Below are 26020 nucleotides of genomic sequence, written 5' to 3' on the forward strand. Positions count from 1 at the left end.
TTACGTAATCGTGGTTAGTGTACCTGCAGAAAATTGATAGATATATATTCATTGAACCTTTCATGCCAGCACACATGAAAGCGTCCCCATACATTACCGCTCACTATAGAAGCGGCATCCATGCGTCCAGCACTGCATGGACAGCGCTCATACGCTACTGAGGTGACGTATTCACGTTTTCTTTTACCCCCAATATAATCGACCGATGGTCGGTATATTGGCAGCAGCTCAAGTAGGCCACTGCTTGAGCGCAGCGTTCGGTTCGCATCACCGACGGGAAGGTCAAACTCTCTCAGTTGACTGAGTATACTTTACTCCCAACATAGCCAACTAATAGTTGGTATATTGGCAGCACCTCAAGTAAGCCACTGCTTGAGGGCAGCATTCGGCTCGCATCACCGACGGGAAGGTCAAACTCTCTCAGCTGACTGAGGATCCTTACCGTCTTACCTTAGCGTAGGTGCGTCGTTACATAATGTAAGTACTGAATTTAATGTACAGAAAGAAACGTGCTGGAAGTCAGTCATAAATAAACCATAAGTTAGATAGCCACCTAGTAACTCCCATAATTTTCCCTAGGGCTTTACGTACTATGCATGATCCTTAGCGAAACAACGTATTTTCCGAATGCGATTGTGTGGCTAAGTTTTAAGGAAAAACTTTTGAAATCTTGTCGTACTCTCGGGTGTGCGCTTTGTTCGGCTCTGATACCAGCTGTGGCAGTACCGCCCGAATTAATCCGGCTCAAGTGCGCTAACCATCACCATAACGGTAATCCTGGCTAACACGCACTTCAAACGGAGAAATCCGACAGTCCAGTCGGGTAAAGTCCCGATAAAACCACCTGAGCTGCATTCGAAACCCAAAGCTTACATATAACTCACACGAAGGTGAGTCCAGAGAGTACAACATTTCACAAATTCTTACATCACATAGTCTTAACTTAAAAAATTACAAACCGAGTTAGAAATCTTAAAAGGGTACTTGAAATTCAAATTGAAAGTAGTTCAGAGTTCAACTGCAGCGGAAATAAAGCGAGTTCTAAACGACGATACAAGATGTCATGATGAAGCCCGTACATGACATCACTTGGCTTTGTCATCGCCGGCCGGAGTCGTGTCCCAATCCACCGACCAACCAGGTGGTAAAACACACGGCCAAGTCAAGCTAGCTACCTTATCTTCAAACGAAACACCTGAAAACAAAGTTGAGCCACAAGCAAGGCTGAGTATACTAATACTCAGCAAGGCTTACCCGACTAAGGGTATACTTAGCCCTTAACCTAGACATGCAAGGCTTTTGGCTAGACGGGTTTGTTTCGCCGAAAAGCAACTGAGAGTGAATCCTTAATTTCGAATTTTAGCTTCAATATTCTAGTTCAATTAACCCTTCTAAGTGAGCATCTATCCAATAGCATACATGGTGGAAAATAATTATTTTTCATCATTCAACCATATTCATCATCCTCATTGTTCCATTTCTTACTCTATGTGGCAAAAGGGTTAAGCAGTCCCAATATCCGTGAGAGGCGGACGATTCGAATCGAGTTTGTTAACCTGGCCAGGCGGACCTAAACACACGCATGGGAACAGAGTCACCCACGCAACAGTTCCCTTCAATTCCCGATTCACGGAACAGGCCCACCGCCCTCAAGTACAGCAGCACGACGACTCTGTACTCGCCATTAGCTAGATGTGAACAAGTTCAAGACGGTGGGGAGTATGTTCCGGCCTCGGTTCAATCCAGTACTTAAGCTTACCGATTACCATATTCTCGGCATGTGGTTAGTACGTTCAAAAGCTTAACCACCACTACCACACACTGCGGCCTTATCCATTTTTCACTAAACAGACGGGGTACCTCAAGTACCACAACCCCGCCCGTGAGCCTTATAGTTGCAGTATGTAGTGGACATTCAATTCCTATAATTCTCGCGAGTGACAGGAAATCACTCGACTTCTACCGAACCATTAGCCTAGCCAACTAGCGACCTAAACCATCTAGTGTTCAAGCATAGGTACCTAGGATCATGCAACTAAGGTTTCAATCAACTCCTGTAAACGTAAATGCACAAGTATATAGAAATATAAGTAGTTGCATAAATCTACAGTAGATAGGACATGCTCCGGGGCTTGCCTTGCTAAGCAAAGTTAGCCTTGGGCTCTTCCGAACTTTGGTTCGGGTCTTCGGCGGCTTCAGTTAGATTAGCTTGGGCTTCACTCTGCTCACTCTCGGACTCCGGCACCAGCTCGTACGTACCGTCGGCGAGAGTAGTCGAATCTACACGAGATGCATATGCATGAGTTTACGTGATAATCTCAATTCATGATTTAATTCACTATAAAGTTGTAAACCAACACAACTCCAGTTAAGTTGGAGATTATGTTCTCTTTATTGGGCAATCGTTTATAGAGTACTATCTAACATGATTTTATTCATAAAAGGACTAGGAGTTTGTTGTCTTTCGTTTTCTTGATATGAAGAAATGGTATTTTTCTTAATTAACACTATACTAACCTGTAACGCCATAACTAGGGTTACATATACTTTCTGGTACTGAAATTTTTATGCAAGATACAAATCTGAGTAACATGCCTACTGTGAAATTTTTAGCTAATTCCATTGAGCATATTAATTATTAAAAAGACATTAAACAGCTACTACTAGGAGCAAGATTCATTTATACAGAACAAACCACACAAGTAAAGATGCTATAATTTTTACTGAGGCTTCCTACTCTTACGTGGCGTCTACTGTTAATTTTTCAGATTTTATGGAGCAGTAAAAAGAGCATGAAAAATAGAGAAACATATAGCTGTATGGATCAAAACTAATTTCCATAGGCTGTCACACTAATTTATAGAGGCTCAAACTTTACCAGAAGGATTTAGTACTCTAATAGAAGCTCTAGTAAAAATATGAGATTTTTCTAATGAAGTAAACTAGGGTTTTTGATTTACAAAATTTATTCATGAATAAATCAAAAGGACTAGTTATACATTACTAAAAATTCCCAAAATTTTTATGTAGCATCTAGAAACTAAAGTAAGGCTTATGTAAAAATTTCAGCTCAGGAAAACTAAAATAGAACCCTGTGTATTTAATTCTATTTAACATAGGCATAAACCAAGATCTAATGAAACATATATCTAGATTTGTCAAAATGTCATTAAATTTTTACAGTAAGCTACTAATCTAGGTTATAGTACACTGTCCAAAAACTAGCCTTAGTTCATGAATACAACAGGAGATACATTTGTGTGCTATTTAATCTAATCTTTATCCTAGATTAAAATAGAAGCATAATATGAACATGTGACTGTAACAAAAGTTGTAGGTTTTGATCTAAGGATTCCAAAACATTTTAGTTTGCATTTTTCTGATTTTTCTACGATTTTATATGGAATTTACAAGTTTGCTGTTTTTTTTTAAAACAAAAGAAAAAGGAAACGAACTCTTGCATTTAGGCCCCTGGAAGTTTGTTTCTTCTCACTAGAGGTCCCTGGCGGAGGGAACAGAACAGGGGAGGGTCGGGCGGCCGTTTTCCGGCGAGGTTCGGCCCCGGCGGCGAGGGGAAAGTTGGGGAGGAGCTAGAGGAGACCGAGCTCTACCCGTTTGTGGGCTCAAACGAGGTTGGGGATGGCCGGAGGGGTGCTCCCCGCGGGAGCAGTGGGCGGCGGCGCTCCGGCGAGGGGAAACGACAGTGGGGTGGTCTGGGAGCTTCACCAAGCCATGGAGAAGCTAGCTAGGGGGCTTGCTCGGGTGGAGGAGGGCTGGAAGGGAGAGCTCCGCGGTGGAGCTTGGGCGGCGGCCATGGGGTGCCGCGGCGGCAGTGGTCTGGTGGCTCTGGGCGGTGGCAAGCGGTTCGGGGAGCACCGGTGGAGGCCAAGGAAGCTAAGTACGGGGTCGTTTGGGCGCGAGGAAGGGTGGAGGAGGGGGCTCCGCGTTGCTAAGGGGAGAGGCGACGGCAATGGTGGGCACCGGCGACGGCGTGCGCGTTCCGGCTTCTGGGCGCGCGAGCAGGGGCTTGCCTCGGCTTTTAGGGGCGAGCATGGTGAAGGAGGAGGGGATGGGCGCGGGCAGGGAGGTCGGGCAGCTCGGGCAGCGCGGGCAGCGGCCACGGCGCTTGGCCGGACGCTACTGTCGCCGAGCGTGGCGTGCGCGGTGCAGCGGGAAGTCCGCGAGGGCAGCATGCGCGCTCGAGTGGGGGTGATGGCGTGGCGCAGCAAGGCAGCGGCGCGGTGGCAGCTGTGACGCGGTGGCGTGGCCAGGCGGCGAGGCAGCAATGCAGCGGCAGCGGCGCAGCGCGCGCGGGCGTGCGCGCTCGAGTAGCTCAGCGTGAGCAGAGAAGCCAGGGAGAGCGAGGGAGAGAGAGAGAGAAGAGAGAGAAAGAGAGAAAAGTCAGAGAGTTGACTTTAAAGTTTCTCAAAATTTTTAATTGAAACTTCAAAAACTTTGAATACGAAAGTTGTTCAAAATGTCGAAATCTCCAACTTTTGTTTCAGGCATTTCCCCATTTGAGGTTTCGTTTGAAAGTTACAAATTCAAATTTAAATGCAAAAGAAAATTACCCTATACACATTGTTTTTCGAATTTTTCTCCAAATTTGGTGTGCTAACTTAAAAATCTTTGAACATGAAAGTTGTTTGTTATATGAAACTCTACAACTTTGGTTTTGGGCAAAAGTTTAGTTGAGCTATGGTTTGAAAATTATTTTTAAAGCATGTTGATAAAGATTTGAATTATTTCATCATTTCATGTGACCACTTTAAAATTTGAATTTGATTTTTCTTGCAAAAATTTTAAACATCACCTAGGGTGTATATCATTGCCTTCTATTTGTCATTTCATGGTGAGGGTGAAAAATACATGAGCATTCTATTCTACACATATCTTGCACCCATACACCTAGATACCCATACATACACATGCATTTGTAAACATACCAGAAATGCATTATTTAATTTAATCTTGACGATTATGCATGATGTTATGTTTAGTATTTTATGTTTAGTGTTTTAAACACCCGGAGTGTTACAGACTCCATCCTCGCCACCGGCGCGAATGCGTCGTCGTAATCGATCCCCTCCTGCTAGATGAAGCCACGCACCCCCAGCCGCGCCTTGTGCTTGATCACAGCGCCCTTCTCATCCTTCTTGAGCTTGAAGACCCATTTCAGGGTGATCGGGCTATGGCCGGCCGGTGGATCCACGAGCTCCCAAGTCCTGTTCTTCTCGACGGACTCAAGCTCCAACTGCATCGCCTCGCGCCACGCTGGATCGCCTTGTGCCTCCGCGTATGTGGACGGCTCGCCAGCGTGCGTCAGATGCAGCTCTGCGCACACTCGCGGCTCCACCTCCGGCACGGCTTCGTCGCCGAGGATGTTGTCAATCCTGCAGTACCGCAGGGGCTCGCCGTCGTAGAACGCGTCGAGGCGGTCCTCATCGTCCTGCAGAGGAGTGGCTGACTCAATTTGAGTCTGTGTTGCCCCTCCAGGAGTTGCTGAGGCAGGGGATGCAGAGGACGACGCCGAAGCAGGAGATGGCGCGGGAGCAGGGGACGATGCGGAAGCTGAGGATGGCGTGCCGTCCGTCGATGCTGCGCTCCCAGTCTCCCCCGGAGATGGAGATCGTGGCGAGGGTGAGGCCGCGGTCGCTGATGCGTCATGCGCACCTGGTCCGCCGGCGTCGATCAGCTCGTCGTCGAAGACGAGCTCCTCCGCCACCGATGCAGCATGATCCGCGCTCTCGCTCCAGTCCCATCCACGCGTATCGTCGAAGACGACGTCGCGCGACACGAGCACGCGCCGCGAAACCGGGTCGTAGACGCGATACGCCTTGGCGTACCCGATGAAGACGCCCGGCCTGCTGCGGTCGTCGAGCTTCCGCACCTGGTTCAGCTCCTTGACAAAGCAGAGGCAGCCGAAGACACGCAGATGCGCCACCGCTGGAGCTCGCCCGTGCCAAGCCTCGCAAGGCGTCTTGCCTTGCAGGCTCTTAGTCGGCGATCTGTTCAGCAGGTGGACCGCCTTGACCACCGCCTCTCCCCAGAACTTGGCCGGCATGCCTCGCTGCTTGAGCAGAGCTCGCGCCATGGCCACCACGGTCTGATTCCTCCGCTCAACCATGCCGTTCTGCTGAGGCAAGTAGGGAGCGGAGTAGTGGCGCGTGATGCCTTCGTCGGCGCAATACTCGGCGAACTCTGTGGCGGTGAACTCCCGGCCATTGTCGGTGCGGAGGACGCGCAGCTTGCGCCCGCAGACCTTCTCCGCCTCCGCCTGGACATGCTTGATCGCATCCGCGGTGGCCGATTTTGCCAAGCAGAGACACCCACATGTAGCGCGTGGCGTCGTCCACCAACAGCAAGAAGAAACGCCTGCCGCCGGGTGTCGCCGGCGTCACCGGTCCGCACAAGTCGCCATGCACCAGTTCCAGCTGCTCCTGCGCGCGGTCCTAGGCCTGGGCGGGGAAGGGTGCACGCCTCTGCTTGGTGATGACGCAGGTGTCGCAGAGGTGGCCGTCGTGCTTGATCACCGGCATCCCGCGCACCATGTCGTAGCGTTCATGCCAGAGCCACGCTTGATCATCCTTGCGCGCGGCGAGGCAGAGCTTCTGGCCCTCGGCTTGATCAGGACGGCGCGGCTTGGCCGCGTTGAAGTGGTGGGTGTAGAGGAAGTTGGGACTGCGCAGGACCTTGATCACGAGACGTCCGCGCTGATCCCAAACCCTTAGTACACCATCTCTGATCCTCACTTCCGATCCGTCCTTGTCCAGCCGCCCGAGGCTCATGATGGAGTTCTTGAGCGCCGGGATGTACAAGACGCCTTGCAGCAGCCACCGTTCGCCGTTCTTCCCTTCAAACGCGACGGTGGCGACGCCCTGGATGTCCACCCTGGACGCGTCGCCGAACCGCACCGAGCCGGACACATCGCCGTCGAGGTCGGTGAAGAGCTCACGGCGCCCGGTCATGCCTGACGGTGGTGTTGAGGACGACGCGAGCGCGCCGCTCGTCGAGCTCGAGGAAGAGGCCATGCGCTGCTGCACGTCCTGCGTCCAGCCCGACGGTGCCGTGCGCGAGGAAGAGGCTGACGTCGACGTCTCCCTCCGCAACATGTGCGGCACTGCGATTCCGCCGCGGCTGGGGGCAATCCTTAGCCCAGTGCCCAGCGCGGTTGCAGTTGTGGCAGGTGTCGTCGCGGCCCGCTCTGCGTTCGCCGCCGGCGTCACCTCCCCTGTCACCGCGTCCTCCGCCGGGATCGGCGCGTCGCCAGCGCGATCGCCCTTGGGCTTGTTCTTCCTGCCGCCACGGAGACGACGACGCCGCTCCTAGCCGTCCTTGGACGTGGTGGCGTTGTCTCCCTTCCGGCTTGCCCTGCTCTGACTCCGACGCGCGTTCGCGGTCCTCGACCACCTTGAACCGCCCGGCAACGTCGTCGATGGAGAGATCCTGGAGGTCGAGGAGGGTCTCGATGGAGAAGACGAGTTGCTCGTACCTCTTAGACATGCACCGGAGGAACTTCTCCATGGCGCATCCCTCATCGAGGTTGGTGTCGCCGTTGTGCACCATCTGCTCCATCAGATTGGTGAGGCGGACCGCAAAGTCTTCAATTTGCTCGTCGGGGCAAAAGGTGAGACCTTCCCACTCCTCGCGAAGGCGCTGGAGCGCGGCGCGGCGAACGCGATCGCTCCCAACGCGCCTAGCTTCGATCGCCTCCCAGGCGAGCTTGGCGGTGGTTTTGTTGGCGAGGGTGGCTCCGATCTCCGGCGGGACCGAGGCGCAGAGGGCCTCCATCGCCCGGCGATCCTGCTCGAAGTCGACGTCGTCGTACTTGATGGCGTCCCACAAGAAGCGAGCTTGCATCTTCACCTTCATGAGGAGACTCCACTTGTAGTAGTACGACCGCGTGAGCATCGGCCACCTGCTTCCGATCTCACGGTAGATGGGCGCAGCCGGCGAACGCCCGCGCCGCCTGCGATACCGTGGTGGAGATGGCGACATGCGGCGGCGATGGTTCTTCGTCTGGCGCGATCCACCGGAGTCCCCTGTCTCCGCCTCGTCTTCGTCCTCTCCCTCCTCTTCCGCCTCCTCTGCCTTGATCTCCGCTCGCAGAGCCGCAGCAGCTTCCACCACGGCCTTGGCCGCGGCCGCTGCGTCCGTAGCTGCCTGTGCTGCCTGGGCAGCGGCTGCCTCGGCAGCCTCAAGACGCGCCTTCCGCGCCTGCGCAGCGGCGGCGTCGCCGCCCGCGCCAGGGCCCTTGGTGGCATCTGCAAGCCGGCGAGCTCTCGAGCTGGAGGTAGACATAGTGGCGGCGGCTGGGGAGGGAAAAGCACTAGAACCAATTGTTGCCCAGATTACTCACAAACTCATGGTAAAGGCCGGAGGTCAGCTTGACCAAGGCCGCTTGATTGAATTGGAAATGCAAGGGATAGAATTCCAATTACAAGAGGGGAGGGGATGCTCTGCTTATATAGCAGGAGCTCACCCACTAAAGTGCTTAAAGTAAAAAACAGCCAAGGCTCTTCAACTTGGAAGCCAAGGCAAGTCTAAACATTAGGCTAATTACATAATTAAGATACAAACACTAGGCTTATAGGCCATCATATTTCTTTAGGGTGCGTGGTGTGTGTCTGGGTCTATGTACGACTCCTTTCTTCTTCTATTAATACAATGATACGCAGTTCTCTTGCGTGTTCGAGAAAAAATAGTTATGTATACACCGATACTCTGTGATGCTGATTTCTTCACACGTACACTATACTGCTTGCATATTATCACACTGTATACAGCGCTTACCAGAACTCTCCAGGTTCAAGGAATATGAATTAGTTTCTGTCGCGGGAGATTCTAGGGTACCCACAGCCGGGTGGCGGAATGCACCCGCCTATTCCCAGTGAGGGAGAACTCGGGGAAGTACGAGGCAGTTAGGCTAATCTAACACTGAAGCAGGCACGCAAGAACACACGATCTAGAGTGGTTCGGGCCGCCGGAGCGTAATACCCTACATCCACTGGGAGAAGTATTGTTCTTGGTTGTGTATGGACCTATCCTCTGCCCCGGGTCTTAGCTTTCACCCAGCCTGAGGTTTTCTTCTAGCGGCGCCCCCCTTTTATAGACCAAGGGGGGCGGATACATTGGACGTCGGGGCCCGACAAGTGGGCCCAACGAGCTGTGCAGCATACTGCGCGAGTACTCAAATGACTACAGTGGTTACGAATCTTTCCTCCGATATGCTTCCATGCCCTGCTGGCTCACTGACGAAAGGAGGCCTTCCCTTGTCCCGTCAGCAAGGTGACCGTTGTGGGGAGCGTAGGCTGCGGCGTGACCTGCTGAGGCTATTATGTAGGCGTCATAATGGGTGGAGTCGATCCGTCGTATCCATCTGTTATGGCAGACTGACAGGCGCGGCGTGGGCGGCGCCAGCGGTTCCACTATGCACCTTGGTAATACGCGATCAATAGTGCCCCCTGGTCAAAGAATCGCCTCGGCTTCCACTGCATCAATGCGGGCGTCAACCTAACACAATGAATGCAGTGGTGGGTGAGGCTTAGTATGGAGGCCAAGCGGCCTTGTACACGTGTCCGTGCTTGCAGACACGTGTCGGCTCTGGACCACCCCGAGGCAGGGCGTCGACTTTTTCCTTAGCGAGGGGTCCGGTTACCATACAGGGGGTCCCGGACCCCATGAGGGGTCCGGGACTTCCGTGGGGGTCCGGACCCCTCAGGAGGTCCGGAGCCCCGGCTGTTCCGGGCTGCCCGCCACTTCCGGGACACGCGTCGTTCCCGGATCTTTCCCAGTCGCGAGGCAGGTCCGGAACCAACCGTTGCCGAGAGATCAGGACTTCGGACCGCAGGGGTCCGGCTGTTTGGTCGTAGTCAAGGATATCTACAAGGTTCTTGCCTAGATACAGCAAAAAGGGGTACCCCAGTCCTGGGGTACCGACAGTGGCCCCCGGGCCCACCTCGGGAGAGGTACGAACCCGAGGGTGGGGCCACTATCGTGATGTGTTTCCACGCAACTTGATTGCGTCGGTGTGCTCATGCTAAGAGCGGGTGCTCCGGAGCCCTGAGGCCGGTACACCGGTTGCCAGGTTCAGGTTCTGGAGCGCTCTCCATAGGGCGACGAAGGTGTAGGCTTAGGGTGCGGAACCAAGCTAAGCGGTTACACAGACCTTGGATCGCTCAGGGAGCATGCACCTCTCCCCGGACCCGGCTCTTGGCGACCGTAGCGAGCGGTCTCTGCCGGAGCGGGCCACCGGAGTGGACTTGAGACGACCGTGGCAAGCGGTCGCCGCCGGAGCGGGCCACCGGAGTGGACTTGAGTCGACCGTGGCGAGCGGTCTCCGCCGGAGCGGGCCACCGGAGTGGACTTGAGTCGACCGTGGCGAGCGGTCTCCTCCGGAGCGGGCCACCGGAGTGGACTTGAGACGACCGTGGCGAGCGGTCTCCGCCGGAGCGGGCCACCGGAGTGGACTTGAGTCGACCGTGGCGAGCGGTCTCCGCCGGAGCGGGCCACCGGAGTGGACTTGAGACGACTGTGGCGAGCGGTCTCCGCCGGAGCGGGCCACCGGAGTGGACTTGAGTCGACCGTGGCGAGCGGTCTCCGCCGGAGCGGGCCACCGGAGTGGACTTGAGTCGACCGTGGCGAGCGGTCTCCGCCGGAGCGGGCCACCGGAGTGGACTTGAGTCGACCGTGGCGAGCGGTCTCCGCCGGAGCGGGCCACCGGAGTGGACTTGAGACGACCGTGGGGAGCGGTCTCCGCCGGAGCGGGCCACCGGAGTGGACTTGAGTCGACCGTGGCGAGCGGTCTCCGCCGGAGCGGGCCACCGGAGTGGACTTGGGTTATTGCTGATGAACCAAAGGAATATGTCACCGGACCTTACAGTAAGGTGCAAGAAACCAAGCCTTATACTAGAAGGGAGTCCGGGACCTCTAAAGACAGCAGTCTCGGATACTAGAGTACTTGTAACAAGGAAGTGGAGTACGTAAACTTAGGGTACATTACCAGGCTAAGCTACGCGGAGCTCCTCTACCCCAGGATACGAGTACCACTTCTCCAGAGCAGGTCCTTAGTTGGTCGGAACTGCCTTCCAGCTAGAAGGGGCGTCCTCACCTGAGTTCAAGCCGGCAACTTGACTTGAGTCGCTAACAGCAAAAGAAAAGACTCTGTTTTGGGGGGAAAAGATGGTTAACCAAGAAATAGTCAACCAGAACGAATGAATGTAATCAGGGTGGCGCCGAGAAATGACTAAGAAAATAAATCTCCTTTATTATTGTGGTTATCATGGTATACATCAGAGGTCGGGATTACGAGGTCGGACCTCCACCGCTCCGGACCGCTTTTTGCCTGTTTGCGTGATAGGGCCAGAGGTCGGGTTTACAAGGTCAGACCTTGACCGCTCTGGACACACACGTAGGCGCCACGTTTTTACAAAGGAGGAACTCTCTTAATCTTTTCTTAGGAGTAACCTACGACTGCATGCTATACAGCGTGTTCTTCCCGGTTGGAAGTGGTTCGGCCACTCCTGAATTCTTCATAGTCGTCGGAGGTGAAGGCGCCCTAGATGTGACTGATCTGCATCATCTAGCATCACCTCGGGAGCTCGGGGGGCCACTCCTTGCCTAAGAGCTGTCATATGCTTAGGTAGCATGAGACAAATTTTTTGGCTTTGAATGGAAGAGGCCCCCTGCCGCCGCCGTCCGCCACCGGGAGCCAGCCGGAACGCCCTCCGCTGCGGCAGGAGCTGGCTTTTCGCCCTTGGCGCAGCGGGGAAATGTGTGCCCGTATGGACGAGCACGGATTGTGGAGAAGGGCGGTCGTTCGCCGGTTTGTCCTTGGTGCTCGCGCCAGGGGCCCCCTCGCCTGGCGGGGTCCTGTCTGCAGCAGCACCAAGCACCTCGGGTGATGCCGGAGACGGCACGACGACACGGCCAACTTCCTCCGGGATGCCATCGGCTCCAGGCTCCATGTTGAGAGGAAGCCTTGAGCCGACGCCATTCCGCCGCAGAGGAAGCATGACCGTTGCTTGAGAGAAAACCTTGAGTCGACGTAGGGGTAGCAGCGCCCAGCGGCGCCTCCGCTGTGCGTTGCTGCGCCGGCTCCGAGGTGTCGCAGTGGCGACGCACAACAGACGCCGCTGCCGTGCGCCGCCGCACTGTGGGCGTTGGCGCCCTAGTGCCACGGCATGTGGCGTGGGTGACGCCCTGCCTTCCTTCATCTTCTCGTTCGCCGTTGCAGAGGATGAACACAGCCCCTGAAGCCCGCAGATCCAGCCTGCGCCTGGTTCCCCACGGACGGCGCCAAATGTCGCGGGAGATTCTAGGGTACCCACAGCCGGGTGGCGGAATGCACCCGCCTATTCCCAGTGAGGGAGAACTCGGGGAAGTACTAGGCAGTTAGGCTAATCTAACACTGAAGCAGGCACGCAAGAACACACGATCTAGAGTGGTTCGGGCCGCCGGAGCGTAATACCCTACATCCACTGGGAGAAGTATTGTTCTTGGTTGTGTATGGACCTATCCTCTGCCCCGGGTCTTAGCTTTCACCCAGCCTGAGGTTTTCTTCTAGCGGCGCCCCCCTTTTATAGACCAAGGGGGGCGGATACATTGGACGTCGGGGCCCCGACAAGTGGGCCCAACGAGCTGTGCAGCATACTGCGCGAGTACTCAAATGACTACAGTGGTTACGAATCTTTCCTCCGATATGCTTCCATGCCCTGCTGGCTCACTGACGAAAGGAGGCCTTCCCTTGTCCCGTCAGCAAGGTGACCGTTGTGGGGAGCGTAGGCTGCGGCGTGACCTGCTGAGGCTATTATGTAGGCGTCATAATGGGTGGAGTCGATCCGTCGTATCCATCTGTTATGGCAGACTGACAGGCGCGGCGTGGGCGGCGCCAGCGGTTCCACTATGCACCTTGGTAATACGCGATCAATAGTGCCCCCTGGTCAAAGAATCGCCTCGGCTTCCACTGCATCAATGCGGGCGTCAACCTAACACAATGAATGCAGTGGTGGGTGAGGCTTAGTATGGAGGCCAAGCGGCCTTGTACACGTGTCCGTGCTTGCAGACACGTGTCGGCTCTGGACCACCCCGAGGCAGGGCGTCGACTTTTTCCTTAGCGAGGGGTCCGGTTACCATACAGGGGGTCCCGGACCCCATGAGGGGTCCGGGACTTCCGTGGGGGTCCGGACCCCTCAGGAGGTCCGGAGCCCCGGCTGTTCCGGGCTGCCCGCCTCTTCCGGGACACGCGTCGTTCCCGGATCTTTCCCAGTCGCGAGGCAGGTCCGGAACCAACCGTTGCCGAGAGATCAGGACTTCGGACCGCAGGGGTCCGGCTGTTTGGTCGTAGTCAAGGATATCTACAAGGTTCTTGCCTAGATACAGCAAGAAGGGGTACCCCAGTCCTGGGGTACCGACAATTTCTTATGTGCTTTCATAACTTACTGTGTTGTAATCTCTATGCTGCATGGTTTTTCATGTACGTGCGCAACTCAGGATGCTTGGATTTGGGTACATTTGTTTGATTTTTTTTGTTTACATGTTTTCATTTTTTTTGTGGTACTGCATATAGCAAGCTACAAGTCCCAGATCTCAACAGAGGTGGTTGGGGAAGACGAATTTTGTTGAGGTCCGTTCCTTTTGGCATATCTTCAGAAGCTTTGATAGGATGTGGACAGTTCTTGTGCTTGGGCTTCAGGTTTAGTTTTCTATCATTAATGATTGAGTGGATGCATTTAGGATTACTTTCACAGTTCTGTCAGATCTTTCGATACATTTCCTTATTCATTTTATTTTCAGGTTCTGATAATTATGGCATGGCACGGATTAGGGAGTCCTACTCAGTTACTTGATCCAATAATTTTTGAAGATATTCTGAGTATTTTCATTACCAATGCAGTTCTTCGAGTTATTCAAGGTTGATGTGAATCTTTGTATCTTATGATTATAGTCTATACATTATCAGTTATTAACTTATTATGTTATGAGAAAATAATGCGTAATCAATTGAAATACCTACTTTTGTTTCCCTTTTTAATATCTTGATGCATGGTTGACATACCTACTTTTTCTTGCAGTTGTCGTTGACATTGCTTTCTCATGGAGAACCAAGCAAACAATAAGATCCGATCAGATCCTACGATTTACACTAAAACTTTCTCTTGCGGTGGCATGGGCGATCATTCTTCCTATATTTTATGCCAGTTCCCAAAATTATAGGGCTTGTTCAGCTAAACAATCTAAAACCTTTCTGGGAATGTTTTGCTTGTCAAAATATATGATGGTTGTTGCATTGTACCTTGCAAGCAATGTGATCGGGATGGCGTTATTTTTTGTGCCAGCTGTCACCAACTACATAGAGACATCTACTTGGCGAATTTGCAGTATGTTGTCATGGTGGTGTCAGGTATGTTTTTTCTCTTCACATTTTTCTTAAGCTTGTAATTTAGTATAACAAATTATACAACAACAACATAGCCTTTTTTCCCAAGCAAGTTGGGGTAGGCTAGAGATGAAACCCGAAAGAAATAAGTTCAAGGTTCAGGCACATTGATAGCTAGTCTCCAAGCGCTCCTATCCAAAGCTATCTCTTTAGAAATATTCCAATCCTTAAGGTCTCTCTTAACCGACTCATTCCACGTCAGTTTAGGTCTACCTCTACCCCTCTTTAAATTATCGACCCGCTCAAGAACCCCATTACACACCGGCGTCTCAGGAGGCCTTCGTTGGACATGTCCAAACCATCTCAGCCGATGCTGGGTAAGTTTCTCCTCAATTGGTGCCACCCCGACTCTATCCCGAATAACTTCGTTCCGGACTCTATCCCTCCTTGTGTGTCCGCAAAACCACCGCAACATCCGCATCTCTGCTACACTCAGTTGCTGGACATGTCGCCTTTTTGTAGGCCAACATTCAGCACCGTATAACATCACCGGACGAATTGCTGTTCTATAGAATTTGCCTTTTAGCTTTTGTGGCACCCTTTTGTCACAAAGGATGCCAGAAGCTTGCCGCCATTTCAACCAGTCAGCTGAAATTCTATGCCTAACATAATATAACAAATTATATTGTCATAAAACTAATTTTGATGCGTTGTCATGCCATTTTATATCAAATAACTTCAGCCCCTTTAAAGTAAAATAATTTACTACTTTTTTTTTAACATAGGTACTACCTCACTTCGCCTGATTGCTTGCATATCTTGTTATTATGCCCTAATGACAATTACTTGTGCAGCCACAATTGTATGTTGGACGAGGAATGCAAGAAGGACTAGTACCTTTACTGAAGTAATATATTTATTTACAATTAGTAACTTTGTTTCGGGCATTTAATACGAGCTAAATCATTGTTTCTGTAACTCACAGGTACACAGCTTTTTGGATGATTCTCTTGTCAAGTAAATTTTTATTCAGCTACTACTTTGAGGTAAGATTCTCTCTCAAGCATGCACTGGACATGATCATAGGTACGACTGGAAAAATTTTGTTTGTTCTTACACAACTTCATGATACATTTTTTTTTACCAAAATATATACAGATTAAGCCTCTTGTAGGACCTACGAAAGAAATTATGAAGATCAACATGAACAAATATGAGTGGCATGAGTTCTTCCCACAAGGTCCTCCATATGCTATCTTGCTTTTTGTGTTGTTCCTTACTTTTTGTAATATTATATTTGTGCTGACAAATTACAGCCAAGCAAAAATAATGATCCTATACGTTTGATTTTGCACCAGTCAAGAGTAATGCTGGCGCTATTCTTGCTGTATGGTCCCCTATAATTCTTGTGAGGATTCCATACACTTACAGTAATTACAGTTATAATTGTGCATAACTGCATATGCCTATGGAACTGGGATTATCTAATATTTTTTCTTTTCATTCTCAACAGGTCTATTTCATGGACACACAGATATGGTATTCTGTATTCTGTACTATTTTCGGTGGTATGTGTGGTATTATCCATCATCTCGGGGAGGTGAGATTAGGCACACTTAACATGAAAACTCATTTTCAGATGTCTATAACCTACCAGATTCTTACCTCCTACAGTCCTATACTCATCTAGATTCGCACAATGGGAATGGTGAGAAGTCGGTTTTGTACCTTACCTGAAGCCTTCAATATGTCTCTTGTTCCTCCAGCAATGCCAAAAGAGAAAAAAGGAATGTTTCCTAGTTTTTTGGAGAAGAAAGTATTCAAGGTGAAAAATGTTCATGCCATTTTGAGCTATCTGAAGATGTTCTTTTCCCCTTATGTCCATTGTGTTTTTTAAATGATTCCTTGTTTTCAGAAATTAGGTAAAGATGAAAGACTTGACCCGACGAAGTTTGCTTTGGTTTGGAACCAGATAATAAATAGCTTCCGTTCAGAGGACATAATAAGCAATAGGTAAACATCGATTAACCTGTTGCAGCTTAAGTTTCACCGGACCTGTAAAAAACAATTGTTGTTTTCCAGAGAGATGGAGTTGATGACGATGCCCATGTCACTAGAGCATAGTTCTGGTTCCATTCGTTGGCCATTATTTTTACTTGCTAAAAAGGTAAGTTGACCTCTTCTATGGTACACACTGTTTTCTGCAACACCTTCATAATGTCGAAGTTGACATAATCTATTTATTTTGGTAGATTATGTTTCTTGTCTCCACAGACCTTTGACAGAATATAAGGCGTGTCTAACAGTTAGCATGTTAATATGCAAATGCGCCTTTTCTAAATATAATATTATTTTGAGTTATGCAGAATAAAACCTGGTGATAATAGACTTTTTTCACTTAAATTTTTCTTAATTTTAACATTAGAAGACATTACTTTATGAGGGCACAAGTTTTCAATAACGCTAGCTTCATACTTGTAACTGGTAAGAAACGTCATTGAAAAATTAACTTATTAGGGGATATGTCTGTTGCAAACTGTCATTTGTGCGCGCGCGCACAAAAAGAAACAAAAAAAAAGGAAATGGTCTATGGATCATTGAACAAATCTTCACAGTTTCAAGTTATAAACACACACAAAAAGTTAAGGGCAAAAAGAATATTCTCTGAAAAGTGACCTATTCTTTTTGAGTCCTTGAATAGTATGTTCTGTCTTCCATTTTTCCAAGACATTGTTTTGAGTCATACTTCATTAGTTGATTTTCTGTTACTTTCTGCAGTCTGGCATACATCGGTACCCATTCTATCTTTGCCAGCAAATATTTATCTATAGTCTCATATTTGTTTCTATTACATTCTAGTTCTCAGAAGCAGTGGACATGGCAGCAAATTTTACTGGAAAAAGTGCTCAACTGTTCTCGAAAATTAAGAAGGATAGCTACATGTTTTGCTCTATAAATGATTTCTACGAATTGACAAAAACTATTTTTAGATTTCTCATTATTGGCGAAACAGAGAAGAGGTAATCCACTTTATTCGTCACCTCCATCACTGGTTCTTTTGCTCAATCTTGCAGTTTTGTTAGTATATATTCCTGTGAATATTATTATAATGTCTACAAATTGTGTTCAGTGTGGTAGCTGTCATATTCAATAAAATAGAGAAGAGTATTCAGAACTCAAGCCTGCTGACTGATTTTAAGATGGATCATTTGCCTTCATTGTTCAGCAAATTTGATCGGTTGGCTGAACTTCTGGTAATTACTACACTGGAACTATCTACAACCCCACTTCTATTATTGTGGTCTATTTTACTGTTTTGTCACTGTGTCCTTGCATATGCATGTTGATTCTAGATTCTACTTTTTCAGAGCAATTCTAGGCTCTGCTTTGAAAATCTACCTGCTCAACTGTTTATCTTTTTTTTACTGCAATCTTTGCATATCCTTTTTTTTCTTGATTACGCAGGAGAGCTGCGTATCTTTGTATTAAGGAGAAGAAATGGTCCAATTACAGCACAACCACACCTCACCTTGGGCCAAAGTGAGGGTAGAAAAATAGAAAACACAAAAGGAGCTGTTACAGATAATTTGCACTTAAGGACCAGACCAAAGCCAATGCACACCGTTGACACTACTGTCCTACACGACCTAAACACAGGGCAGCAAGCCCTTTAGCTCCTGCAGATCGCCAGAATTGTGCTTCATCCTGAAAAGCCTGCAAGGCACCTTGGAGATTAGGAGCAGCTCCATAAAAAATGCAACTGTTTCGGTGCTTCCATAAGATCCATGCTCCAAGTATAACCAGAGTATTGAAACCCTTTTTATGTTGTTTTGGTACCTTCCTCCAAGACTTCTTCCACCAATCAGCGAATGCAATTGACCTCCGGCTCCATTATCCATGGTAACTGCTCACGTTAGCCATCCCTAAGAAGCTGAGTTGTTAAGGAACTTGATTAGATAAATCTATCTAGTTAAGAGACTTGATGATAATCATATTCGACCTATCTGGTGCCCAACCCACTTCATTCTCCCTTTACTAATGGTGCATCCATCATTGGTCACTTTGTCACCGAGAAGCACATCTTCCCACCGAAATTGTAAACCCCAGCCCAATATCTCATAGGGGCAGTAGGCCTATGTTTTAGATAAGTCTCACATTAGTGTGCCCCTGTATCTATCTATACTACTAGATAGGGCTAGGTATAGCCCCCCCGGAGTGATCTCGACCGTCAATGGGATCACACGGCGGATTTACTGGCCTCTTGTGGCGGCTTAGGTAGTAATAGGGTTAGAGAGGTGAATTGGCCTTTGGGTTGAGAGAAATAGATTTCATTTGGGCCAACACTATGTGGTCCAGTTGTGGTGGCTTAGTACCACCTTGAAAGTTTAGGAGGTGAGGGCCATCTTATAATCCTTGTCGCTTAGCACATCCTGGTTTACCCTTTTACACGAAGAGAGGACGAAAGTGTAATAGAGGTATTAATCGTATCCGGGCCCGTTCCATGTGAGGAGCTAGGCAGTAAGAAAATTTTGGAGTAGGGTCTTATAGATTGTAGGAGAGCGTGAACCCTCGTTGTATGTGCGTGTGTACGTGTGGATTGCACATGTGGATTGACCTGCGGCATGACCTGTGTACCATGAGGTGGTTATGTGAGTCTGTTGCGTCGAGGGTGTCAGCCCATAAGTTGAGCTCAAAATCTCATAGTACAAATAGTTGGCCCATGTAACCCATTTGTGGTTGTTAGTGCCACCTTTGAAGTTTAGGGGGGTGAGGGCCAACTTATAATCCTTGTTGTTCCAAACATACCTCTAGGCTAACCCTTTACAAGAAGTGAGGATAAAAATGTAAGAGAGGTGCTATGCGTACTCGGTTCCGTTCCACATGAGGAGCTGGTCCATAAGGCCCTGTTTAGTTCCCAAAAAATTCCCTACAGTACCCGTCAAATCGAATCTTTTGACACATGCATGGAGCATTAAATGGAGTTGAAAAAAATAACTAATTACGCAGTCTAACTGATCAGCACGAGATGAATCTTTTAAGCCTAATTAGTTCATGATTGGACATTATTTGTCAAGTAACAACGAAATGTGCCACAGTACCAAAACTCAAACTTTTTCACCAACTAAACACACCCAGTAGATTTTGGAGTTGGGTGTTGCAGTCTTGCAGAAACCCAAACGATGACAAGGGTTGTTGCTTACTATGTACTCTCACATGTAATGCCAGTCACTGGCTTAGGACTAAGATAAAAATGTGCACTAGAGTGTATTCTAAGTGAAAGCTATAGTTGAATAACTAAGGATGACTACATAATGGAGTGTCAAGCTATATTTACTATTTAAATAGGTCAAACATGGAAGACTTTTATTTTCTTTTTTGAAGTAAGTGCCCCTTTGTATTTATTTTTGTCAGATGTAATTTAAAATGTGGCATCACATTTGCAGAACTTCAAAGAGAGGATAGATTATTTCCTCTTGAGCTCTATATATTGATGGACAGCTGATACATTCTTTTCTCATATGAACTCTATTAATATAGTGCAGACAGACGTTTCCTTCTCTTTTGAATCCTCTGTATGTGCCAATAAATATAATGAAATTTTCTTGCATGTGTTACCTAGTATCTAAACAAACACGAACATCGATATGAGGTGACAATTCTGCTTCAAGATATTGTTGATATTCTAATCCAAGATATGATTGTGGATGCTCAAAGGTAATAATTTCTTAATATAAATGATCTATTTTTTTATGTGTACCAGTATAATAATCTCCAATTTGTACAGTATATTGGATGTGGTTAATTCTTCCGAGAGACTGATCTCTGATGATGATGGCGCGTTCGGATACTATGAACCAGAGCTCTTTGCATCAGTCAGCTCAATAACAAACATCCGATATCCATTTCTTGATGGTCAGCTCAGTCAGCAAAAAGAACAGGTCTGAGCTAACCTTCGATTACCTAAGGACGCTGGAGCAGATTATAACTCTTTGGATAATGAAATTCCCTTTCATATTCAGGTTAAACGCCTCTACCTTTTGCTTAATACAAAAGAACAGGTTGCAGAAATACCATCAAACTTAGAGGCCAGGCGACGCATTTCATTCTTCGCCACATCTCTGTTTATGGATATGCCTGCTGCTCCCAAAGTTCGCAGTATGTTATCATTCAGGTAATACTTCTGCTTGCAAAAGCAACTGGAATTATTCCAAGTTACCTTGAATAATCCAAAAGGGAAACCAATGAACGCTTTACTTTTTGTTTGTTCTGATTTATTTCTGACAAAGTGATCATTGTCGATTTGCTGCCAGAAGCGACTCGGATTATCTGAACATTGATTACATACATTGACAAATAAAAGTAGCATAATTTGCACACAGGATCTATCTCAAAGATGAACCAAATCCAGACTATCTGATGATGCTAAAAGTCTAAATAATTCAGACTATATCCTTGAGAAATCTCCATTTAATGTATTCTTTCGCTTTTCATAATTTGGAGTAGCTATTTGTTCATAACGTACTGTCTCCTTAAGTAACATTGATAACCAGAACCCTCATATGCAACTGTTAGAGTATATTAGGCAACTCTGGATATGGTTAGTTTAGGATTGATTGTAATCCCGGGATAACCTTCCTTATCTCTATGAGAGGCTACTTGCCCTCTAGGCCATGCACTCCTATATATTCGCCCTAGAGGCTCAATGCAATACATCGACCACATTACACACATCCTACAATCCAACAGCAACCATAAGCAAACTTGTGATCTTGGCCTTACTGATTTCCTGGTAATCAACTCGATAAGATGATAACCAATGAGAATTGCTATAAATATAAGCAAGCTGTTCAGTTAATTGTAGTTCTTTGTTTGATAATTCTGATATCTGCATCCATCTCAATGGAAAACAACTGTGATCCATGTGTTAGTGTATATCCTGACATTACATATTTTATCCAGCATAATAACTCCATATTTCATGGAAGAAGTGAAGTTTTCTGATGAAGAACTTTATTCAAATCAAGATGAGTCGTCCATCCTTTCCTACATGCAAAAGATATATCCAGGTATATAGCAAAACTTTCTTTTGACTGCTACCACAACTGCTTGCATTGATTTATATGAAAACATACTGGAATACCATATGTTACTAAGATATATCAAAATGAGACATCCATCTTTAGGTACTGAGGTATTCTTATGATTTTAGATGAATGGAAAAACTTTTCGGAACGCATTGGTCCAAAGATAACAAATGATGAAATTAGATACTGGGCTTCCTACCGTGGCCAAACACTGAGCCGAACTGGTAATTCAGTGTATCATTCTCATTTGTTGTATTATGATTTAAGACCATGGCTCCCCAGCTCACTCCTATTTTTATGATAAACTTCCTAGTTCGGGGAATGATGTACTACAGAAAGGCATTGAGGCTACAGGCTTTCTTAGACAGGACAAGTGATCAAGGTGCGTATAGAAATCTTGTCCTAATTAAATTCAAGGGTGGAAATTTATAACCTAGGACAGTTAGACATGTAAAATTATGGTAGAAGTTCTTGTGTAATCTTCAGCTCTAAGTTTCTTTGGAAACTGTTGCATTTCCACTAATTCAATTTTACAAAACTTATGCAGAATTATATAAAGTACCTTTGGCAACTGAGAAAGGAAAAAATAAAAGAAACATCCACCAATCATTATCAGCTGAAATTGAAGCACTTGCAGATATGAAATTTTCATATATCATTTCATGTCAGAAGTTTGGGGAACAGAAAATCAAAGGTGATCCCCATGCTCAAGACATCATAGATCTGATGACCAGGTATGCATTGGAACATATATGAATGTAGAAAATGATGGTCGCTAGAGTTATCCTGACCTTTTTCACTTGTGCCCAATAAAGGTACTCTGTTCTGCGGGTCGTTTATATTGAAGAGAAGGAAGTCATAGTAAATAACGCTCCTCACAAGGTTTATTCCTCTGTGTTAATAAAAGCAGAAAATAATTTGGACCAGGTAATGATCTCAGGTTAAGACTAAAAAAGTAGGAAAACTTGTATTGAGTAAATCTAAGATTTCTTGAAAGTACCTCTCTTCTATTTTGTCATCATGACAATCTTCATTAGTCATTAAGTATCATCCCCATTAACAGCCTTTCTTGTAAAACATATGGTTCTTTCACTCTAATCCCATGGCGTTTGCTGACTTGTTGGTTTTGTCCATAGGAGATTTACCGTATAAAGCTGCCTGGTCCGCCCATCATTGGAGAAGGGAAGCCTGAAAATCAGAACCATGCCATTATCTTCACTCGTGGAGAAGCTCTACAAACAATTGATATGAATCAAGTAATGCATTGCACATGCTTCTATAATCACGTTCTCTTTTGTTTAAAGATTTTATGTTCATTTATGCAACTTGATATCAGGACAACTATCTGGAAGAAGCTTACAAAATGAGGAATGTCCTTCAAGAGTTTGTAATACATCCTAGGGACCAAGCTCCAACCATACTTGGGCTTAGAGAGCATATCTTCACTGGGAGGTCTGTAATATTACAACACATTTCTTTGAAACGTGTTTCGTCTATAGTAGGATAATTATGCTATTATTGTTTGTGCAGTGTTTCATCTCTTGCTGGCTTCATGTCATATCAAGAGACAAGCTTTGTTACAATTGGACAAAGATTTCTTGCTGATCCCCTTAGGTGAAAACATGCATCTTATTTTATCTTATAATATAGGCAAAAAATGGTGCAAACTAAATTCTTTTGCTTCAAGTTCTAATTTCTGATGGAATTATGTTCTACATTAGAGGAAAAATCTGAATATATTATTGCAGAACCCTAGATACATGTAATGTCATTGAAAAATGGCTGATGACATTATGCCCCTTGTTTTCAATCTTCTCAGAATGGCACTTTGACAAAGTTGAATAGGGCATGTTCAGAACGCTACATTTTAGAACTGGTCCAAGGTGGGATTTGGGATCTGTAATTGGACTATTCCTTTCTTCTTAATACAAAGATATGCAGCTCTCCTATGTGTTCTAGAAAAAAAAAAAGAACTGAGCCTAAGTTACTGGTTTCGAGTCCTTTTGTACAGTTCCAGTTGTTTTTTTTTTTTGCAGAATGTTACTTTTGCCCTTCCACTATTTTAACATTATCAAGTGGTTTGATGAATGGTTCATGAACTACCAATGCATACCCCCCCTCCCCTCCCCCCCCCCCCCCACACACACACACCCCACAAACACACCACCACACCCAGATTTTTCTGGTTGTTGCTGCATGCTTGGCCAACAAAGTAGCAAGATATGATTTGTTTCTGTAAGTTCATGTATACATGGTTCAGCAGTGGCGTCAAGTGAGGTAGCAGTAGTAACATAGGTGTGACATGACAAAAATATATGGTGGCTGTGAGATTGAACACTACAGTCTACAAAAGAGGAGATGAAGGCGGTAGGAGCAATCTATAGTTGCAGAAAAGAAATTAATCAGATATAGTGGCATTTTGAGAAGAAAGCTTTGAAATGGACGTGATAGATTCCATTTCCAGGTTATAAATGGCATTTCAGCAGTTTAGAGTGCATAGATGTCAGTTTAAATCTTTTTACCCTTTGTTAATATCTATATATATATATATATTGATTTCTTATGGATTGATAGTGTTGGAAACTTAGTATCAAGGTCAAGAGTCCCATCTTGTATTAAACTCCAGCTACAACCCAGCCACTGTAAATAACAGGGTGGGGTATTGAGTACAACGCACAGTTATTATTCATAAATTTCTACATATGATATGCGTATGCAAGAGGCACATTCGGAAATTAACTATTAACTCAAATGGATATTTTCCTGACTGTAGGGTACGGTTTCACTATGGCCATCCAGATATTTTTGACCGGATATTTCATTTAACAAGAGGTGGTATAAGTAAAGCATCTAAAACTATAAACTTAAGTGAGGATGTATTTGCTGGTAAGTTTAAGATTTCCTTCTGTTGAACTGAAATCATCATACCATTTTCTAAAACAATTGCTGCTTTGAAATTATTTTTACAGGGTATAATTCCATATTGCGTCGTGGAAATATAACTTACAACGAGTACATTCAAGTTGGCAAAGGGCGTGATGTTGGTCTAAATCAGATATCAAAATTTGAAGCTAAAGTGGCAAATGGCAACAGTGAACAAACAATAAGTCGTGATATTCACCGGCTCGGTCGGCGATTTGATTTCTTCAGGATGCTTTCATGCTATTTTACGACAGTGGGATTTTACTTCAACAGCCTAGTATGCTCTCTCACTCCTCCCTCTCTTCCCCCTTTCTCTCTCTCTCTCTCTCTCTCTCTCTCTCTCTCTCTAAAGTAAAAAAATAATCATCAATGATGTGAAAATGTTAATAAGGTTAATTTTTTAAGTTTAAGGCTTATTTTAAACGTTTACTTCAACAGCCTAGTATACTCTCTCACTCCCCTTCCTCTCTCTCTAAAGTAAAAAAACAACAATAATGTGGAAAATGCTAATATTATCTTATTTGTCAAAATCTAAAATATTGTCTGGTAGATACCAAACTTATTTTATGTTTGTGATTTATTATTACTCAGTATTAATTTTCTTAAACCTTTTGGATTCATAGAGTAGTTTCTATGTTTGGGCAAAGTTCCTGTTATAATAGCAATAGACCTTACCATTACCTAGCAGTCTAATTTTTTCAGTTGATCCATATGTTGGCGCAGATATCAGTTGTTGGGGTTTATGTTTTCCTCTATGGGCAGCTATACTTGGTTCTCAGTGGCCTGCAGAGGGCTCTTTTACATGATGCTCAGACTCAGAATATAAAATCCTTGGAAACAGCCCTTGCATCTCAGTCTTTTCTCCAGCTGGGACTTCTTACAGGATTGCCTATGGTGATGGAACTAGGTTTGGAAAAGGGCTTCCGTGCATCTCTGAGTGATTTTATCCTCATGCAATTGCAGTTGGCTTCAGTTTTCTTCACGTTCTCTCTTGGAACAAAAGCACACTATTATGGCCGTACTATTCTCCATGGTGGTGCTAAATACCGGCCCACAGGGCGTAAATTTGTAGTTTTCCATGCAAGCTTTACAGAAAACTATCAGTTGTATTCCAGGAGTCACTTTGTCAAAGGATTTGAGCTGGTCTTCCTTTTGATAGTCTACCACATCTTTAGGAGATCTTATGTGAGCAGTGTATTGCACGTGATGATCACATACTCAACGTGGTTTATGGCAGTGACTTGGCTGTTTACTCCTTTTCTTTTTAACCCAGCTGGTTTTGCTTGGCAAAAAATTGTCGAGGACTGGGCTGACTGGAACAGGTGGATGAGGAATCAAGGGGGCATAGGAGTGCAACCAGAAAAGAGCTGGGAGTCATGGTGGAACGCTGAGAATGCACATCTACGACACTCGGTGTTGAGTTCTAGAATTCTTGAAGTGCTGCTCTCGCTACGCTTCTTTATATATCAGTACGGACTTGTCTATCACCTGAATATATCTCAAGACAACAAGAATTTCCTTGTCTATTTGCTTTCGTGGGTTGTAATAATTGCCATTATTGGTTTGGTTAAGGTACCAGCTTCATCTCCAAAAACAATTCTCTCTCGTTTCATGCTACTGAGATTCATTATTCTTA

At 46.5% G+C, this 26020-nt stretch overlaps 1 protein-coding gene across 6 annotated transcripts in view; it reads left to right on the forward strand.

Moving 5' to 3' along the window:
- The window catches only part of LOC120695969 (putative callose synthase 8), a 41379-nt gene that overhangs the window by 14523 nt on the left and 836 nt on the right, over window positions 1–26020 (forward strand). For 4 of the 6 annotated variants that reach the window (XM_039979161.1, XM_039979175.1, XM_039979183.1 and 1 more), the window contains 27 exons: window positions 13568–13693; window positions 13795–13912; window positions 14073–14401; window positions 15232–15284; window positions 15363–15423; window positions 15536–15617; window positions 15736–15785; window positions 15891–15977; window positions 16068–16202; window positions 16293–16390; window positions 16460–16544; window positions 17237–17397; window positions 17508–17631; window positions 19998–20092; window positions 20163–20316; window positions 20398–20549; window positions 21338–21444; window positions 21588–21686; window positions 21776–21844; window positions 22010–22196; window positions 22278–22389; window positions 22599–22718; window positions 22799–22914; window positions 22993–23076; window positions 24236–24348; window positions 24432–24661; window positions 25087–25956. In XM_039979161.1, the coding sequence (XP_039835095.1) occupies window positions 13568–13693; window positions 13795–13912; window positions 14073–14401; window positions 15232–15284; window positions 15363–15423; window positions 15536–15617; window positions 15736–15785; window positions 15891–15977; window positions 16068–16202; window positions 16293–16390; window positions 16460–16544; window positions 17237–17397; window positions 17508–17631; window positions 19998–20092; window positions 20163–20316; window positions 20398–20549; window positions 21338–21444; window positions 21588–21686; window positions 21776–21844; window positions 22010–22196; window positions 22278–22389; window positions 22599–22718; window positions 22799–22914; window positions 22993–23076; window positions 24236–24348; window positions 24432–24661; window positions 25087–25956 (4017 nt within the window). The remainder of the gene's footprint in view (window positions 1–13567; window positions 13694–13794; window positions 13913–14072; window positions 14402–15231; window positions 15285–15362; window positions 15424–15535; window positions 15618–15735; window positions 15786–15890; window positions 15978–16067; window positions 16203–16292; window positions 16391–16459; window positions 16545–17236; window positions 17398–17507; window positions 17632–19997; window positions 20093–20162; window positions 20317–20397; window positions 20550–21337; window positions 21445–21587; window positions 21687–21775; window positions 21845–22009; window positions 22197–22277; window positions 22390–22598; window positions 22719–22798; window positions 22915–22992; window positions 23077–24235; window positions 24349–24431; window positions 24662–25086; window positions 25957–26020) is intronic. The other 2 variants (XM_039979167.1, XM_039979171.1) reach the window with 2 other exon arrangements.

The sequence above is a fragment of the Panicum virgatum genome, chromosome 1K (assembly GCF_016808335.1).
Source record: "Panicum virgatum strain AP13 chromosome 1K, P.virgatum_v5, whole genome shotgun sequence".
Taxonomy (NCBI): Eukaryota; Viridiplantae; Streptophyta; class Magnoliopsida; order Poales; family Poaceae; genus Panicum; species Panicum virgatum.